At 41.2% G+C, this 21276-nt stretch overlaps 1 protein-coding gene across 1 annotated transcript in view; it reads left to right on the top strand.

The window, feature by feature from the left end:
• Positions 1 to 21276, top strand: part of LOC137428036 (receptor-type tyrosine-protein phosphatase H) — a 329265-nt gene that overhangs the window by 70740 nt on the left and 237249 nt on the right. The window contains exon 5 of the mRNA XM_078777499.1: positions 1473 to 1739. Within this exon, the coding sequence (XP_078633625.1) occupies positions 1473 to 1739 (267 nt within the window). The remainder of the gene's footprint in view (positions 1 to 1472; positions 1740 to 21276) is intronic.

Genomic DNA, 21276 nt, shown 5'->3' with positions numbered 1-21276 from the left:
CAGACCTGGACAAAATCACAGATTGGTCAAACAAGTGGAACATGTCTTTCAATCGTGACAAATCTCACACTCTTACTATGAATGAAAATGACTCTACGAAAAGACAGACTGGACAACCCTCCCATCCACTTTCTGAATAATCCTCTCAAAGAAGTTCTGTCACTCAATCTTTTGGGTCTCACTATCTGCCATGATCTTTCTTGGGAAAACCACATTTCCAAGCTGGCCTCCAAAGCCAGTCGCCGACTGGGCATCCTCCGTCGTGCGAGGTCCTTTCTTGGCACAACTGAGCTCCTCACCACATACAAGGCTTTCATCCGCAGCTCAATGGAATACTGCTCTCCCCTCTGGGCTGGTGCTCCTGCCTCACACCAAGCTCGGCTTCACGCTGTTGAAACTAAAGCTTTCAGAATCAATGGAATCTCCTGCGATGAAGCTGATTGTGAGGGTCTTTCACTCTCTCACCGCAGGCATGTAGGTGGTATTTTTGTCTTCTACCGACTCCTATCCGGCCGAGCTCCCCCAGCTCTGTCTGTGCTCTGTCCCCCAAATATTCCCACAGGTCGCACAAGATCTGCCAGCAACTTCTTGTGGTGAAATTGCCAAAATCAAGACTATCTGCTCAACTTCAATCTTTAATTCCGCTTTTCTCCCGCCTCTGGAACAAACTCCCTCACTCTCTTCAATCCCACTCATCACTCCAGGTCTTTAAAACAGCTGTTCACCACCATCTCTTATCTTCCCCCATCCAAAACCTTGATCTTTTCTACCCCCGTTAATTCACCCCAGATAGACTTTGTTGAAATACCGACTTCTTTCCTGGAAGTTCTGGCATTGTCCATATGTTTTTTACCTCTCCCACCCCCCCCCCCCCTCCCTTCCCGTTCCTCCTCTCCCCAAGGCCTCTCCCTCCCACAGATCTCCCGATGTCCTTGTTCTCTGCTGTTGTACTTGTGTGCTTCCCTCTCTCTCCCCATCTTGTCTCCCGCTCCCTTTATGTTGTGTATTTATGTTTTAGTTTGTCTTTTTGTGATTAATGTTCGCTCTTACACGAGCCTCGATCTTGTATTCAAAAAATAAATAAATAATTTTTATAAGTAAATACAGTGTTCACTGTGCTCAATGACAAATCGAGCGTGCAGTATTTACTTCACCATTACTGAAACTTAACAGAATCACCGATGTTAGTCGACAACCCATCAATCCGATCTGTAAGTTCATCTGCCGAGCACAGACCGCAGCAACGACCGACGGACGACGAACGGTTCGAATTAAGCGTTTGAAGAAGAGGGCGTTCCGCTCGGGTTTGAGGCTTGAGGTTCCGCTTGGTTCTAAACTCAGTAATCCACCTGGATTGCAAAGGAATTCTCCCTCTTGTTGTGATAGTGTTGAAAGTATTGCTCAATTACACCAAAACCAAAAACTACTTGTTGATGTCAACTCATTCTTTTGCTTCTTTTTTTCATTTTCAGATCCATCACCTCCTGAAAATCTCCAAATTTCAACACAAAACTCAACATCTCTCTCCATCTCCTGGACCAACCCAAATGATACAAACCAAGCACGTTATGAATATCTTGTGATGTTGATCATTGACAACATCACGGTAGAAAATGAAACCACAGGGCAAACAAACATCACCTTTTCAAACCTCCCTCCTGGCACCGACTACACCGTTTCTGTGTCAACAATATACAATGACACACAAAGCCAACCTACAGAGATACCTGCTACTACAGGTAGGCATGGCGAATACTTGATTGTAACCATGAAAAATTGAGAAGCTGGAAAATAAGTTACACCCTCAGGGGTATTTTATTTATTTATTTATTCGGATGCAGCCTGTGGCCGATTGGCTGAATCATTTTCTGGGGGCACGGTTGTACTGCTGATGCAATGCCCCCTTACCAGGGAGAACGTTCTCATTTTGCCAACCTTGGAAGAATGATGGGCTGAATAGACCCACCTCGTGCGAATTCGACAACATGACAGGGGCTTGAATTCAAGACCCCAAGATTGTGTGCCACCCCCTTTAACCGTTAAGCCAGCCCCAAGGTTCGAGTTTGGACCTGTGGTGTTGGTTTGGAAACGGGGGGGGGGGGGGGGGGGGGTTCACGTATCAAGAACCAGCCTTGATTTTAGAAAGCGGTTTCCAATTGGGATAAAAGAAAGTTTTTAAATGGGAAACATTGAGTGAGGACAAAGTGGGCGCATGAAGGATTTGCCAACAATTTGATCTGAATATGGAGAAACTTGACATAAATCAACGTCTCGACGCCACCCGAAAAGCCTCTGCCCGCAATAAACTTTTACTTATTCTGACCCTAAACCTGGTGTTGGTGTTAAAGTTTAGGGTGCTGGCTTGGGAGTCTCGGTTCCTGAGTTTGAATCCCGGTCGGTCGTTAAGTTAACTCCAGGTGAGGTTGACTCGGCTTGTCATCCTTCCGAGGTTGGCAAAATGAGTACGAGTTTAAAATGAACCATTCGAGTATCCTGTGTCGGAGTGGCGACCCATCCAGGATTGTGCCCCACAGCCAAGAAACTGCTCTGGCAGCCATATGCATCTGAAAATGCAGGAGTGGGCATCATCATCATTACTCTGATTTTCACCAAAAAACTCAAGATAATTTGACCTCGATATCTAATCCGTACATGTGTCATGGGACATGCACTTCGTTTCGTTAAAATACCATAGCCAATAGTGTCACATGAACAGGGGTTTTCATGCGATCTCTGACCCTTGACCTTTCAGTCGCAAATAATATATATCTTGGATGGATTCACTGATGGAGGTTTGTACATATTTGAAGCAACTTTCACTTAAATCCCGTCAGCTGTTATCAAGCATCACATGTTCACCTGACATGACCTCTGACCTTTGACCTTTTCATGGTGAAGTCTCATCAGTCCGCTTTCCATTCTCATGTATACGTCTACCAAAATCCCATCGCTGCTTCAAAAGTTAGTGTGGCAACATAATTTTTACCTTACGTGACCTCTGGCTTTTGGCCTTTGACCTCTTGACCCCATAATCTTATCGGTTTATCTTTACACCATTATACGTACAGTGCCGACAGAAAGTCTACACCCTCTTTCAATATTTTAACCTTTTGTTACCTTACAGCCTGGAGTTAAAATGCATTAAATAAGACTTTTTCCACCTTTATCTGCACATCGTAACCTACAACTTCCAAGTGAAAATCGAATTGAACAAATTTCCGAAAATTAATTAAAAACAAGTGGAGCTCCATTCAAAGTACACCACGCCCCCATTAGTCCAGGGGCCAATACGATATTTTAACAAATTTGTACCACCCAAGGTCAGCAAACAATTTTGGTATTTTTGTCTTCCTGCAGGTTTATAGTTTATATTTTGGGATGATAACCCTGCCTATCTCGTAGCTTAATGATAGTTTTCACTCTGTGAACAAACCCACCTCCATGTAATCTGGAAGTTGAATTTTGGGGGAGAGGGGTACCATTTTTGCTTTTAACCTCAGTTCCACTGAACATATTTTGACAAATTATGATTCATTGTGAAGCTACATCATACATCTACACAACTGTAATCCAATTTACACCTTTAATTATCAGGTGACTTCCTCGGAGGTCAAAAGGTCATGTTTCATTTGCAAAATCGAAAATTTAGCGTGTTTTTCTTTTCAACTGATCTGATTGCTATTTTGTGATATGTAGATGCTGAAATTATTTCACAATGTATATATAGGACGTTGTGGATGATTTTAATAACCTAGCATTCACAAAACTTCAACAATTAACTTCACATTAACCCTTTTTATGCAAGCATTGGTTCTTCGATTTCCGAAAAATTTAGTCATTGCCTGTAAACAAACCCGCCCCCATTACATATAAAATGACTGTATATATCATATATTATGACTTCCAGACAATATTTTTGGAAAACCAATGAATATGTCTCCAATGTGTTTTATCATTGACATACCCGCAAGCGTTGGTATAAAGTTACACATTTATAAGAACATAAGCAGGTTAAACAATCATCAGAAAATAAGTAAATAAGTTTCATTATCTCTGTTTCAATTTTTAAAAAACAAAAAACCTTTAGAGGCCATTTTTCCCCGCAAAGCGGGGGTTGGCCTTTTTCGGGCACCGTGGTTGTTGTTGTTTTTGTTGGTCCCCTTTTTGAAGCAATGTTTTACGGCCGGCTGCCCTTCCTGCCGCCAACCCTGTTTGTCGCCTTTTACGACAAACAGGGAATTACCAGTGAACGGGTACTCAATTTGCGGACCTCAGAAGGATGGCAGGCTGAGTCAACCCCCCTGGTGTTAATTCAGCGATCGACCGGGATTCGAACCCAGGATCCTAGGATCCTAAGCTGGCACCTTAGCTGCTAAGCCAACACCAGGATATGTTTCAATGGGTGGGGGCGGAGATGAGATCACTTCCGCTTAGTAACGGCGTCACGTGCCCTAGGGCGATGAAAACAATCACGCCGCGCGCTTGCAGTGTGTGTGCTTTGTGCTTGCAGACTTGCGCAGTAAAGTGCTAGATTTTGTGTTGTTGCAACGGTTTAACTTACGACTTTCGTCACATACTACTGGCCACTTGTATCAGCATGTCTTAGAACTATTTTGACAATCTTCCAAGCGAAGCTAAAGGGAGATACGAGACCAAATGATCGGCAATTGGCCTTGCAATTTGTCCATACCGGTTACCGGCAAGTGCGTGGATCAATGACCCGACGGCCCAGCCGGATGTTCAGTTCGCAGATGTGTACATGTACCTCACGAACACACAAGGTATGAAAGTACATCCCGGTACTTTCACCCTCTGACACCTGACAACCGAACGGCCGATGAAAGCAAACACGCATAGCGATGCGTACGTACATGTTTATACATGCGCGATACACACAACAGTTACTTACTTATATTTTCAGTAGCTGTGATGTAATGAAAATACTAACTGAAGTTAAAAGTAACAGTTTATATTTAAACTTACCCAGCCATGCAAGTGCAGTGGGCAGCTTGCACGACTCCGTCACTGTTTGTGGCTAGTTTTGGGCAATGTGAAGCGGCATTAGCCCGCTGTGATTGACGTACATCAGCTTTCAAGATAATCAACCCTGTTGCAGACTTGACATGATGTACTGTCTGCACGAAGCCAGCAGTGAAGTACCGATGGGCCTCCAGTGACTTATAAGCCTATTGCTGTAAGCTATAAGTTGTTGCTGTATATAAGTTGTATAGCTGTTACTATAAGCTGCCCACCCACTGCACTTGCATAGCTGGGTAAGTTTAAATATAAAACTATTACTTTTAACTTCAGTTAGTATTTTCATGACATCACAGCTACTGAAAATATAAGGAAGTAACTGTTGTGTGTATCGCGCATGTATAAACATGTACGCACGCATTGCTACGCGTGTTTGCTTTCATCGGCCGTTCGGTTGTCAGGTGTCAAAGGGTGAAAGTACCCGGATGTACTTTCATACCTGGTGTGCTCGTGAGGAACATGGACAGATCCGCGAACTGAACATCCGGCCAGGCCGTCGGGTCGTTGATCCACGCACTTGCCGGTAACCGGTATGGACAAATTGCAAGGCCAATTGCCGATAATTTGGTCTCGTATCTCTCTTGAGCTTTGCTTGGAAGATTGTCAAAATAGTTGTAAGACATGCTGATATAAGTGGCCAGTAGTATGTGACGAAAGTCGTAAGTTAAACCGTTGCAACAACACAAAATCTAGCACTTTCCTGCGCAAGTCTACAAACACAAAGCATACACACTGCAAGCGCGCGGCGTGATTGTTTTCATCGCTCTAGGGCACGTGACGCCATTACTAAGCGGAAGTGACATCACTCCGCCCCCACCTATAATGTACAAAAATATTCAAATTGTCTAATAAGCCATTGTACTTGTTGTGAACACCATCTAGGTAATGCTCATACATTACAATCTTGTTATTTGAAGTGCGTTTAGACTACAAACAGTTTCCTTCATGTCATTGGGACAAACTCAGTCGGTGTCACAATCGTCCACATCACTGTCATGCAGCTCTATTTGTTCTAGTTAATTTGCTTGGTCGCTGCAGGTTTGAAGCTTACACATGTGTGTGCATTTCAGACCATTTCCAAGGCATGTGCAGATTCGTAATTTGCATGATCGTACACATGAGCAGGATAGCAGGTCCAACACAGCCTCTGGTGCAGGTGTACCTCGCATCCACTCAATGGCCAGATCCCCATCATGAATCTTCCATCCATGAGCCATTGGATCGGGTACACGAGGATTGCACTCCAAACACCTCTGCCAGATTGCAGCCTGATAGTTTGCTCGTGAGGCATGCATGAAAAGACAATCTTCACAAGGGGGAAGCTGACTGGAGTCAACTTCTCCACGCCTTGCACGAAACAGCTGGTAGCGAAGCTTGTTGACTTGAGTTGTGTTTGTGGAAGGCATGTTACTTCCGACATGTTACTTCCGACATCCGACATGTTACTTCCTGAAGCTTTCCAAATCGTTCATCGGAGACCTCCCAGGACCTTCCCAACTCTCTGAATGTGTCTTGACAGGTCTTGTTAGTCTTCAGTTGTTTGAACATGGCCGACTTTCCATGCCCAGTGAAAGCACTGACTGTATCACAGCCCGTAAATGAGTGCATTCCAATCAGAGCAGCACAGACATTATCTCCGAGTGCATGACTTAGCTTGCTGATGTCAGTGAACCTTGTGCGGTTCTTGGTGCCACATTTCTGGAACATGGGACATGGAATTCTCTTGCTGACTCCAATGCTTATTAATCATTACATCTGTGTCCTCTGCTGTGACTACGATACCCTTGGAGCCTGATTCAGCTGCATGTAGAGCATGGAGTAGAAGACGGGTGTCTGCTTCTTCCTGGGTACTTGATAGCCCCGGAACCTCCTCCCATCGGTCCCTTGTGAGCTTGAAACAGACATCCTCACAGGTAACATACAGATCTTTTTCCTTGATCTCCTCAAGTTGACCTTTCCATTCTTCCACAAAGAACCTGATGAGGTGTGTTTTGTTTTTCGAGCTACACAAAAGCTTCCTCCACTGGTGAATATTGTGGCCAGGCGCAATGCTCCTTAGCTCAATACCTGAATCTGCGCCTCTCTTTGCTCTCTCCAAATCTTTCATGGACATCTCTCTGTATACATCAAAGATAACATCAATGCACTTGCTCTGACCACCTTCATGGATAACTTGAGCCAATACTGATTCTGCCAGTTGGGAGAACGTTTTGTCTTTCCCCTTCATCTTTTGGACCAGGCTCATTCCATCTATCAGAGTGGCTGAAGGTTGATGGATTATTTCTGCTGGTGAGACATGCTTCTCCAACACCCTGGCAAGAGCAGCCTTGTTGGTCTTACAAAGAGACCCATCAATGTTGGCTCGGGCCCAAGGCAAAGGTCCAAGCGGTGGGCTAAAACTTCACCCATGTGCAGCTGCCTGCTTTCTGCAACAAGAATCATCTGCCCAAACAGCTTCCTATCAGCCTTGAGGATAACTTCCTTTCTGTTGCCAAGGGTACGTGATTTCTTGCCAATGTCTGAGAATGTTTTCAGCTTCTTCTTTGTAATCCTGTCATGAAACTTTATGGCTGGACTGTCTGACTCCATCCTCGCTTGTTTGAAATCTTCATAAGCGTCTTTACCTATTTGGTGGGCTTCAATGAGGTTTTCAGCAACATCTGGAGGTGCAGCAATGCCAGTCGACAAACTGACAATGTCTTCATGGTCAGGATCGAAAGGACTGATCCAGCTGGACTCCATCATTTCAACAAGTGACTGAATATCAGCTTCATCCTTCCTGATTCTTGGTAATTGTAGATCAGGATTACTAAAGTTGGAGTCATTCTCACCAATCATGTCCTGATCCTGCAAGATCCTGCAAGGAAAGCAAGGCATCAGACATATTTCATTTAGCATTTACGAGTCACAATATTATTTTAGTATCACAATGCCCTATTTAAAGCAGGTTTCACATTTGTACAGACAGTGACAAAAATTTTCGGAAATCGAAGAAATAATGCTTGCATAAAAAGGGTAACATAGGGTTAATTGTTGCAGTTTTGTGAATGATATGTTATTTTAAATCATCTACAATGTCTTATCTATACATTATGAAATAATTTCAGCATCTACATATCACGAAATAGTAATCAGATCAGTTGAAAATAAAAACACTCTTAATTTTCGATTTTGCAATTGAAACATGACCTTTTGACCTCTGAGGAAGTCACCTGACAACTAAAGATGAAAATATAATACAGTTGTGTAGATATATGATGTAGCTTCGCAATGAATTATGTTTTGTTGAAGTATGTTCAGTAGAACTGAAGTTATAAGCAAAAATGGTACCCCTCTCCCCTAAAATTCAACTTCCAGATTACATGGAGGTGGGTTTGTTTACAGAGTGAAAACTATCATTAAGATACGAGATAGGCAGGGGTATCATACCAAAATATAAACTAGAGACATGAAGGAAGACAAAAATACCAAAATTGTTTGCTGATCTTGGGTGGTACCAAAATCTGTATTGGCCCCTGGACTACATGCCAAATAAATAAATAAATAACACCCTCCAGCGCGGCATTGCCGGGACGCCTTTGGTGACACCGCCATGCAGCACATAGACACGGTATTGGGAGGGACGGGTGTACAATAACTTATTGATGGATTGCGAAAATAAAATCAATAAATAATGATCGTAAAATAATTTCTTAATCAATCGGCTAATAGCATATCTCAACCACTGGTGTTTCGTTTGAAGGTGTATCTTTTTGAAAATTAATTTAAAAAGTCATTAATCGAAAAAATAAACAATTAATTGATTAATCAATAAATAATACATTGATTAATTAATTAAATCAATAAATCAAAAATACTTCAGAGCCACAACACTTGGTCATTGTCGTGTCCGAATATCAGCTTCCTCGCTCAAAAGGTGCCCGAGATATTGCCCAGATGAGATAGAAAATAAAAAAGTGATTAATAACGAAATAAATATAAAGTAAAGGTAAAATAATTAAATTCTTAATCAATTGGCCAATACAATACCTAAAGCAACACTGTTTCATCAGAATCTGCAATTTAGAAAAAATTAAGTCGGTCATTAATCGAATAATTAAATAATTAATCGATGAATCAATTAAACAATAAATGAAAAGTACAATTTACAGCCAAATGACGGTCATTGTCGTGTCCAAGTATCAGCTTATACAGTCTGATATATATCAGCTTATGCAGTATATAAATATCCTATCGCTTAAAAATCAGCTTATAAATATCTTATCGCAAAAGGTGCCTGAGATATTGCTCAGATGAGAAAGAAAATAAATAAGTGATTAATAAACTGATACTAATTAACTAATTAATCAATTAATTGATTCATCAAAAAACCAAAAATACCATTTTTGCCAAAGCAAGTGCTCACTATTGTGCTGAAATGTCAGCTTCCCAGCTCAAAGGATGGATTCCTCCAGTGGGCTGTTCTGCCTTTTCACCAGAGCCAATGAGAATGACAATGTCTGCCATTCCCCTTCACACAGACACAACAGACACAACAGACTGTATCATCCCAACTGTCTACCCTCAGGACAAGTGTGTGTCTATCCTCAAGAGAGCCAGGAAACAATATATCTCTTCTCTCAAGACTGAACTCTCAAACCTGTCTCCCTCCTCCAAATCTTGGTGGCGTCTGGTCAAATCTGTTTCTGGTGTTTGTTCCCCCTCCATCCCCTCCCTTACCTCAAATAGATACACAGCTGACTCCGCACGTGCAAAAGATGAATGCCTCAACTCTGTGTTTGCCTCAAAATCTTGTGTCCCAAACCCATCCCTCTCTGTACCCAGAGTGGCGTTTTGTACCCAAACCCACCCAGAGTGGCATCCCTCTCAAACCCAATCTTGGTGGCGTCTGGTCAAATCTGTTTCTGGTGTTTGTTCCCCCTCCATCCCCTCCCTTACCTCAAATAGAAACACAGCTGACTCCGCACGTGAAAAAGACGAATGCCTCAACTCTGTGTTTCCCTCAAAATCTTGTGTCCCAAACCCATCCCTCTCTGTACCCACCGTACCCAGTCATACCCAGCTGCGCCTGGACTCTGTGTCCTTCTCTCCTGACAAGGTGGAGAAGTTTCTGTCACCCCTCGACTCTGATTCTGCAAATGAACATGACGGCATCGGCCCACGGGTCCTAAAATCCTGCTCTGCCGCTCTATCTCACCCTCTCTCTGTTCTCTTCAACCTCTCTTTTGCCCAAAGTCATCTGCCATCAGCTTGGAAATCAGCAAACATTACTGCTTTATACAAAAAATGTGCAAAAACAGATCCTTGCAACTACAGACTAATCAGTCTTCTCCCAATTATCAGCAAAGTGATGGAATCCATCATTGCTTCAGACATCAAATCTTTCCTCTTCTCCAATGGCTTGTTCTCTGATCGACAATTTGGTTTCAGACCAGGTCACTCTACTCTGGACATGCTGCTTCTGCTGTCTCAACAATGGATGGAGGTCCTCAATGCCAAACAGGAAATCAGAGCTGTCTCCCTTGACATAGACATATCACATGCCTTCGCTACAGTCTGGCACCCCACTCTGCTCATCAAACTCTCCTCCTATGGTATCCATGGAAATCTCCATGCATGGCTTGCGGACTTCCTCTCTGCTCGTCGTCAATGTGTGGCCCTGAATGGGTTTCTCTCATCTCCCCTTCCTGTTGAAGCTGGAGGTCCTCAAGGCAGTGTTCTGGGCCCTGTGCTTTTTCTGCTCTTCATCAATGATCTCTCACCCAGTGTGTACCCTGGATAAGAATAGGTACGCCGTATCCCTGCGTGTCGTAAGAGGCGACTAAGAGGGTTGGCGTCAGGAAGGGCATCCGGCCATAAAAACATTGCCTCAAAAAGAGAACCATGACAATTACAACTACATGTGGGCAGGGTACAGCCTGAAGTGGAGATCGGTTTCTGAGGTTTGGGACATGGAATGTAGGGACAATGACAGGGAGATCAGGAGAAGTGGTGGGAAGTATTGGTCAGAAGAAGAGTGGACATATGTTGTGTGCAAGAGACGAGATGGAAGGGAAGTGGTGTGAGAATGGTGAAGGGTAGGCAGGGACAGAAATACAAGTTTGTGTGGCAAGGCTGCCCGGAGGGCGTGAATGGTGTTGGTGTCCTGTTTTCTGAGGAGTTTGTAGACAGTGTGGTGAGTGTGACTAGAGTGAGTGATAGGTTGATGATGGTGAAAATGATGATTGGAAAGCTCTTGGTGAACGTCATCTCGGGATATGCTCCGCAGGTTGGTCGAAGCGATGAAGAAAAGGACAAGTTCTGGTGTGCGATAGAGAAGCTGATGGAAAACGTGAAAGATGAGGAAGTTGTTGTGGTAGGAGGAGACCTAAATGGACATGTGGGAAGGAGTATGGATGGTTTTGACGGAGTTCATGGGGGTTACGGATATGGTTTGAGAAATGGAGAAGGTGAAAGGATTTTGGAGTTTGCTGATGGAGCTGATTTGTTGATTTGTAATACTCAGTTCCAGAAAGAGGATAATAAGCTTGTTACATACACGTCAGGTGGGTCGACGACAACCGTTGACTACCTGATGGTGCGTAGGCGAGATAGGGGGCACCTCCGGGACACAAAGGTGATCCCGGGGGAGGAGGCTGTTTCACAGCACCACTTGGTTGTCTGCGACGTAAGGGTGAAAGGTGTGAGGAGAGCTCGGCGGGTGAAGTACCAACCGAGAATGAAGGTGTGGAGGTTGAAAGAGGTGACAGTAAGGGAGGCATTAAAAGAGAGGCTGAGTAGGGTCGAGGATGATGTGGTTGAGCTTGAAAGTGGTTGGATGTCAATGAAAGCTTGTCTGTTGGGAGCCGTTGGTGAGGTATGTGGATGGACAAAAGGACCACCGAGGCACTCGGAAACATGGTGGTGGGATGATGAAGTTGGAAAGAGGATTGACGAGAAGAGGAAGAAGTTCAAGGAGTAGCAGAAGGCGAAGGGTACGGGAGCAGAAACAGCAGAGCATGAAAGTTATAAGGCAGCCAGGAAGGCTGCAAAGAAAGAGGTAGCAAAGGCGCAGGAGGCATGTAGGAAAATGTTCGGAGAACGCTTGGATTCGGAAGAGGGTCAGAAAGCAGTATTCAGGATTGCAAAGCAGATAGCGAAAGAGAGGTGTGATGTGATGGGGGTGAGTTGCTTGAAGGATGAAGTGGGACAAATCGTTGTCGACCCAGATGGAATTAAAGGAAGATGGAAAAGATATATGGAAATGCTGTTGAATACAGAGAATGAATGGGATGGCAACATAGAGAGTAACCCTGTTTTAGGACCGGCAGAGAAGATAACTGAGAAGGAAGTTGAGGAAGCGATAAAAGCAATGAAGGGTAGAAAAGCGGGAGGGCCGACAGGAGTTGTGGGAGATATGTTGAAGGCAGCAGGAAGTTGGGGTGTGAAGAGAATGACAGAGATCTGTAATCTGGTGGTGAAAGAAGGCCGCATTCCAGTGGATTGGGAACTGAGTACCCTCATCCCTCTATACAAGGGGAAAGGTGACCCTCTGGAGTGTGGCTCGTACCGAGCGATAACGTTATTGGAGCATGGAATGAAGGTATTGGAAAGGGTGTTGGAGAGGAGGATAAGGAAGAAAGTGAAGATCGACGAAATGCAGTTTGGATTCATGCCAGGAAGAGGAACGACAGACGCGCTTTTCATTGTGAGGCAGTTGCAGGAGAAGTACATGGAGAAGAGGAAGAAGTTGTTTCTTGGGTTTGTTGATCTGGAGAAAGCATTCGATAGGGTACCACGCAAAGTATTGACATGGGCATTGAGGAAGTTAGGAGTGGAGGAATGCTTGATCAGAGTAGTGATGGCAATGTACAAAAGAGCGCGCACAGCTGTAAGGACGAAGGACGGGAACAGTGGTGAGTTTGAGGTGAAGGTGGGAGTGCATCAGGGGTCGGTACTAAGTCCATTACTATTTGTAGCTGTGATGGAGGTGCTGGCTCAGAACGTAAAGGAGGGTTTACTGTGGGAGTTGTTGTATGCAGATGATCTGGTGTTGATTGCGGAAAGTATGGATGGACTGAAGGAAAAGATGAACACGTGGAAGGAATGTATGGAGACAAAAGGTCTGAAGGTGAATATCGGAAAGACGAAGGTGATAGCAAGGGGTAAAGCATGTGGTGAGGTGAAAAGAACTCGGAAGTGGCCCTGTGCTGTGTGTAGGAAGGGTGTCGGAGTGAACTCCATTCAATGTACAATGTGCGCTGAGTGGGTTCATCAAAAATGTAGTGGTCTGAGAGGGTCATTAACCAGTGTGGCAGCTACATTCAAATGTAAGGTGTGCACAGAAGGAGCTGCAGATGGAGGAAATGTTGAGTTGGATCTTGGAGATGGCGTGAAGCTGGAAGGTGTGAAAACATTTTGCTACCTCGGAGACATGCTGAATGGAGAAGGTGGATCAGACTCGGCAACGGTTGCTCGAGTGAGATGTGCATGGAAGAAGTTTCGGGAACTGGGTGGCGTGCTGATGATGAGGGGAGTGTCGTTGAAGCTGAAGGGAAAGGTGTATGCTGCTTGTGTGAGAAGTGTTATGATTTATGGGAGCGAGACATGGGTAATAAACGTAGAGCAGCAACGAAGGTTGGAAAGGGTGGAAATGCGAATGGTTCGGTGGATGTGTGGAGTATCGTTGAGAGAGAGGAAGACAAATGATGAATTGCGAAAGATGATGGGAATAGAGCCTGCGATTGATGCTGTGAAGAGGAACAGGTTGAGATGGTTTGGTCATGTGTTGAGGAAGGATGAAAGTGACTGGTTGAGAAGAGTGATGGAAATGAATGTAGAAGGAAGCAGAGGACGGGGAAGACCGAAAAAGACTTGGCTAAAGATGGTGGAAGAAGAAATGCGGGCAAGGGGGTTAACAAGGAGAGATGCAGAAAATAGGGCAAAATGGAGAAGATTGTCATGGGGACCGCAAGGCTAACCCCCGCTCTAGCAGGGAAAATGGCCTTTAAAATGCATGTTGTTGTTGTTGTTCTCTCTCCATCCCCTCCCTTACCTCAAATAGATACACAGCTGACTCCGCACGTGAAAAAGATGAATGCCTCAACTCTGTGTTTGCCTCAAAATCTTGTGTCCCAAACCCATCCCTCTCTGTACCCACCGTACCCAGTCGTACCCAGCTGCACCTGTACTCTGTGTCCTCTCCTGACAAGGTGGAGAAGTTTCTGTCAACCCTCGACTCTAATTCTGCAACTGGACATGACGGCATCGGCCCACGGGTCCTAAAATCCTGCTCTGCCGCTCTATCTCACCCTCTCTCTGTTCTCTTCACCCTCTCTTTTGCCGAAGGTCATCTACCATCAGCTTGGAAATCAGCCAACATTACTGCTTTACACAAAAAATGTGCAAAAACAGATCCTTGCAACTACAGACTAATCATTCTTCTCCCAATTATCAGCAAAGTGATGGAATCCATCATTGCTTCAGACATCAAATCTTTCCTCTTCTCCAATGGCTTGTTCTCTGATCGTCAATTTGGTTTCAGACCAGGTCACTCTACTCTGGACATGCTGCTTCTGCTGTCTCAACAATGGATGGAGGTCCTCAATGCCAAACAGGAAATCAGAGCTGTCTCCCTTGACATATCACGTGCCTTCGATACAGTCTGGCACCCTGCTCTGCACATCAAACCCTCCTCCTATGGTATCCATGGAAATCTCCACGCATGGCTTGTGGACTTCCTCTCTGCTCGTAGTCAACGTGTGGCCCTGAATGGGTTTCTCTCATCTCCCCTTCCTGTTGAGGCTGGAGGTCCTCAAGGCAGTGTTCTGGGCCCTGTGCTTTTTCTGGTCTTCATCAATGATCTCCCTGACTCTCTTGAAAATCCTCTCTATCTCTTTGTTGATGACTCCACACACTGCCGCTCCATTCCTCATATCTCAGATCGGCAGTCTGCAGCCTCCTCACTCTCTGCAGACCTGGAAAAAATCACAGATTGGTCAAACAAGTGGAACATGTCTTTCAATCGTGACAAATCTCACACTCTTACTTTGGCTCTGCGAAAAGACAGACTGGACAATCCTCCCATCCACTTTCTGAACAATCCTCTCAAAGAAGTTCTGTCACTCAAGCTTTTGGGTCTCACTATCTGCCGTGATCTTTTCTGGGAAAACCACATTTCCAAGCTGGCCTCCAAAGCCAGTCGCCGACTCGGCATCCTCCGTCGTGCGAGGTCCTTCCTTGGCACACCTGAGCTCCTCACCACATGCAAGGCTTTCATCCGCAGCTCAATGGAACATTGTTCTCCCCTCTGGGCCGGTGCTCCTGCCTCACACCTAGCTCGGCTTCTCACTGTTGAAACCAAAGCTTTCAGAATCAATGGAATCTCCTGCGATGAAGCTGATTGTGAGGGTCTTTCACTCTCTCACCGCAGGCATGTAGATGGTATTTTTGTCTTCGACCGACTCCTATCCGGCCGAGCTCCCCCAGCTCTGTCTGTGCTCTGTCCCCCAAATATTCCCACAGGTCGCACAAGATGTGCCAGGAACCCTCTTTTGGTGAAATTGCCAAAATCAAGACTCTCTGCTCACCTTCACTCTTTAATCCTCTTTTCTCCCGCCTCTGGCGCCCGGCAATACCGCAGTGCAGCTCATTGAGGCTGCATTGGGAGGGAGAGGTGTATGCTAATTGATCAATTAATTGTATAATTATAATAAATAAAAGATTATCACAAAATATTTTCTTAATCAATTGGCTAATAGCATAACTAAACCACTAGTGCTTCATACGAAGACCTATCTTTTAGAAATTTAATTAAATCAGTCATTAATAAAAAATTAAATAATTAATTGATTAATCAATAAATAATTAATCAATTAATCAATAAATAATTAATCGATTAAATGATTAATCAATCAATCAAAAATATCCTTGACAGCCACATCACTTGGTCACTGTCATGTCCAAATATTAGCTTCCCAGCTCAAAAGGTGCCTGAGATATTGGCCAAATGAGAAAGAAAATAAATAAATGATTAATAATGAAAATAAATAAATAATAATCATTAAAAATTGAAATTATTAATCAATTCAGTCATAGAACACATAAACCACCACCATTTCATCAGAATCTGTAACTTAAAAAAAAAATTTTTAGTCATTAATCGAATAATTAAATAATTAATCGATTATTTGATTAACTGATTAATTAACAAGTACAGATACATTCAAAGTACACCGCCCCATGCCAAATAATTAAATATGCTGCAGCGCGGCATTGCCGGGGCGCCTCCGGCACCCGGCAATACCGCAGTGCAGCTCATTGAGGCTGCATTGGGAGGGAGAGGTGTACACTAATTGATTGATTAATTGTATAATTAAAATCAATAAAAGATTATCACAAAATATTTTCATAATCAATTGGCTAATCGCATAACTAAACCCCTAGTGCTTCATCCGAAGATGTATCTTTTAGAAATTTAATTAAATAAGTCATTTATAAAAAATTAAATAATTAATTGATTACTCAATAAATAATTAATCGATTAATCAATAAATAATTAATAGATGAAATGATTAATCAATAAATCAAAAATATCCTTGATAGCCACATCACTTGGTCACTCATGTCCAAATATTAGCTTCCCAGCTCAAAAGCTGCCTGAGATATTGGCCAAATGAGAAAGAAAATAAATAAATGATTAATAATGAAAATAAATAAATAATAATCATAAAAAAAATAAATTATTAATCAATTTGGTCAGAGAACACATAAACTACCACTATTTCATCAGAATCTGTAACTTTAAAAAAAAAAATTTTTTTGGCATTAATCGAATAATTAAATAATTAATCGATGAATTGATTAATTAATAAATCAAAAATAGCCTTTGCAGCCAAATCACCAGGTCATTGGCATGTCCAAATAACAGCTTCCTAACTCAAAAGGTGCCTGAGTTAATGGTCAGAAGAGAAAGGAAATTTGATTAATTAAATAAGTACTTAATTAATCGCTAATAATTAAATAACTCCTCAATTTATTGATTATTCAAAAAACAAAAAATAACGTTTTTGATAAAGGACTTGCTCACTACTGTGCCAAAATTTCAGCTTCCTAGCTCAAAGGATGGCTGAGATATCGTCCGGACAAACAAACAAGAAAACAAACAAGAAAACAAGAAAAGAAACAAACAAACAAACAACCAGAGTGAAAACTGAGTACTCTCTTTCAGCGTGCGTCACTGCCGAGCCCCCTTCGGTGCCCGGCAATGACGATTTGCAATGCCTGGAGATGGCATAGGAAAGGAGCGGTGTACAATAAATCAAAAATAGCCTTTGCAGCCAAATCACCTGGTCATTGGCATGTCCAAATATCAGCTTCCAAACTCAAAAGGTGCCTGAGTTAATGGTCAGAAGAGAAAGGAAATTTGATTCATTAAATAAGTACTTAATTAATCGCTAATAATTAAACTAGAACGGGCACTCGGTAGAGCGCATACCTTCGCCGCAGCTACTTTTGTTGCCAAAATAAAATACTACACAAGGGTTATGACGTCAGAGTGTCATGTCGCATATCACAAGATTGGGCATTGAATTCTGAACATTTTGGCATTAGTTTCATACAAATTGGACACAAATTGACCGCGCTATGGTAAAAAGACGATTTTGACCTTTTCATGACCTTGACCTTGACCTTTGACCCGATCGATTCCAAAATCTAATCAAATGGTTCCCGGATAATAACCTATCATCCCACCAAATTTCATGCGAATCGGTTGAATACCTTTTGAGTTATGCGAATAACATACACACACACACACACACACACACACAGACATACAAATAAATACACAGCGATCAAAACATAACCTTCCGCTTTTGCGAAGGTAATAACTCCTCAATTAATTGATTAATCAAAAAACAAAAAATACCGTTTTTGACAAAGGAGTTGCTCACTATTGTGCCAAAATTTCAGCTTCCTAGCTCAAAGGATGGCTGAGATATCGCCCAGACAAACAAACAAGAAAGAAAGAAAGAAAACAACCAGAGTGAAAACTGAGTAATCCCTTTCAGCGTGCGTCACTGCCGAGCCCCCTTCGGTGCCCAGCAATGACGATTTGCAATGCCTGGAGATGGCATAGGAAAGGTGCGGTGTACAAAAGATTATCACAAAATATTTTCTTGATCAATTGGCTCATAGCATAACTAAACTACGAGTGCTTCATCCGAAGATGTATCTTTTAGAAATTTAATTAAATAAGTCATTAATAAAAAATTAAAAAATTAATTGATTAATCAATAAATAATTAATCGATTAATCAATAAATAATTAATCAATTAAATGATTAATCAATAAATCAAAAATAAACCACCACCATTTCATCAGAATCTGTAACTGAATTTTTTTTATTTTTTTTTAGTAATTAATCGAATAATTAAATAATTAATGGATTAATTGATTAATCAATAAATCAAAAATATCATTGATAGCCACATCACTTGGTCACTCATGTCCAAATATTAGCTTCTGTGCTCAAAAGGTGCCTGAGATATTGGCCAAATGAGAAAGAAAATAAATAAATGACAAGTACACATACATTCAAAGTACACCGCCCCCATGCCAAATAATTAAATATCCTACAGCGCGGCATTGCCGGGGCGCCTCTGGCGCCCGGCAATACCGCAGTGCAGCTCATTGAGGCTGCATTGGGAGGGAGAGGTGTACACTAATTGATTGATTAATTGTATCATTAAAATCAATAAAAGATTATCACAAAATATTTTCATAATCAATTGGCTAATAGCATAACTAAACCACAAGTGCTTCATCCGAAGATGTCTTTTAGAAATTTAATTAAATAAGTCATTTATAAAAAATTAAATAATTAATTGATTACTCAATAAATAATTAATCGATTAATCAATAAATAATTAATAGATGAAATGATTAATCAATAAATCAAAAATATCCTTGATAGCCACATCACTTGGTCACTCATGTCCAAATATTAGCTTCCCAGCTCAAAAGGTGCCTGAGATATTGGCCAAATGAGAAAGAAAATAAATAAATGATTAATAATGAAAATAAATAAATAATAATCATTAAAAAATTAAATTATTAATCAATTCGGTCACAGAACACATAAACTACCACCATTTCATCAGAATCTGTAACTGAATTTTTTTATTTTTTTTAGTAATTAATCGAATAATTAAATAATTAATCGATTAATTGATTGATCAATAAATCAAAAATATCCTTGATAGCCACATCACTTGGTCACTCATGTCCAAATATTAGCTTCCGAGCTCAAAAGGTGCCTGAGATATTGGCCAAATGAGAAAGAAAATAAATAAATGATTCATAATGAAAATAAATAAATAATAATCATAAAAAAATTAAATTATTAATCAATTTGGTCAGAGAACACATAAACTACCACAATTTCATCAGAATCTGTAACTTTAAAAAAAACAATTTTTTTGTCATTAATCGAATAATTAAATATTTAATCGATTAATTGATTAATTAATAAATCAAAAATAGCCTTTGCAGCCAAATCACCTGGTCATTGGCATGTCCAAATATCAGCTTCCTAACTCAAAAGGTGCCTGAGTTAATGGTCAGAAGAGAAAGGAAATTTGATTAATTAAATAAGTACTTAATTAATCGCTAATAATTAAATAACTCCTCAATTTATTGATTAATCAAAAAACAAAAAATAATGTTTTTGACAAAGCACTTGCTCACTATTGTGCCAAAATTTCAGCTTCCTAGGTCAAAGGATGGCTGAGATATTGCCCGGACAACCAAACAAACAAGAAAGAAAGCAAGAAAACAAACAAACAAACAAACAAGTACACATACATTCAAAGTACACTGCCCCTATGCCAAATAATTAAATATCGTACAGCGCGGCATTGCCGGGGCGCCTCCGGCGCCCGGCAATACCGCAGTGCAGCTCATTGAGGCTGCATTAGGAGGGAGAGGTGTACACTAATCGATTGATTAATTGTATAATTAAAATCAATAAAAGATTATCACAAAATATTTTCTTGATCAATTGGCTAATAGCATAACTAAACCACTAGTGCTTCATCCGAAGATGTATCTTTTAGAAATTTAATTAAATAAGTCATTTATAAAAAATTAAATAATTAATTGATTACTCAATAAATAATTAATCGATTAATCAATAAATAATTAATATATGAAATGATTAATCAATAAATCAAAAATATCCTTGATAGCCACATCACTTGGTCACTGTCATGTCCAAATATTAGCTTCTGAGCTCAAAAGGTGCCTGAGATATTGGCCAAATGAGAAAGAAGATAAATAAATGATTAATAACGAAAATAAATAAATAATAATCATAAAAAAATGAAATTATTAATCAATTCGGTCAGAGAACACATAAACCACCACCATTTCATCAGAATCTGCAACTTAAAAAAAAAAAAAATTTGGTCATTAATCAAATAATTAAATAATTAATAGATTAATTGATTAATTAATAATTGATTAATCAATAAATCAAAGTATCCTTGATAGCCACATCACTAGCGTCCGAAAAAATTTTTTTGTCATTAATCGAATAATTAAATAATTGATCGATTAATTGATTAATTGATTCATTAATAATTGATTAATCAATAAATTAAAAATATCCTTGATAGCCACATCACTTGGTCACTCATGTCCAAATATTAGCTTCTGAGCTCAAAATTGATTGGAGGTCTCGTCTCTTCAAAGCTGTCCATGCGCGCTCGCTTTCGAAGTTAAGTAACTTTTCACAATTGTGTTTTTGTCGAAATTGTATCTTTCTCTCGGTGTATGTACCTATTGGGGTGTCTTTAATAGTATTCTTGGTGTTGGTTTTTCATATTTGTGTACAGAATCGTCGGTCTTTCGTATCGCGTATTCTGAGGACTAAGTGTAGTACTAGGCTACCGTGTCCGACCTTGGCTTGAGGCTTTGTTTTTGTCTCAGCGGTTCTCCGATCGCGCTGCAATTACTTTCCGGTCTCTGTTTTTCACGGTCTTTTCACCCCATACTTCCTTGTTTTAAAATCTCCTCAAAAAAAAAAAAAACCAAAAATATTTCCTTCTGTTCTTATTTGTTTATTCGTTCTTATTTGTTCGTTTGTTCTTCGAATACGTTGCTTGTGATCACGTGATCACGTTGTTAAAAAATGTCTAATCTGTCCCCTGAAGACCTGTATTCTGTCATATTCTATAACACCTTTTTCTTCTTCTTCCA

Source organism: Myxine glutinosa, chromosome 5 (genome assembly GCF_964187855.1).
Source record: "Myxine glutinosa chromosome 5, kmMyxGlut1.1, whole genome shotgun sequence".
In the NCBI taxonomy this organism is placed as follows: Eukaryota; Metazoa; Chordata; class Myxini; order Myxiniformes; family Myxinidae; genus Myxine; species Myxine glutinosa.
Note: the sequence above shows the minus strand (reverse complement) of the source record. Positions and strands in the feature narration are given on the sequence as shown.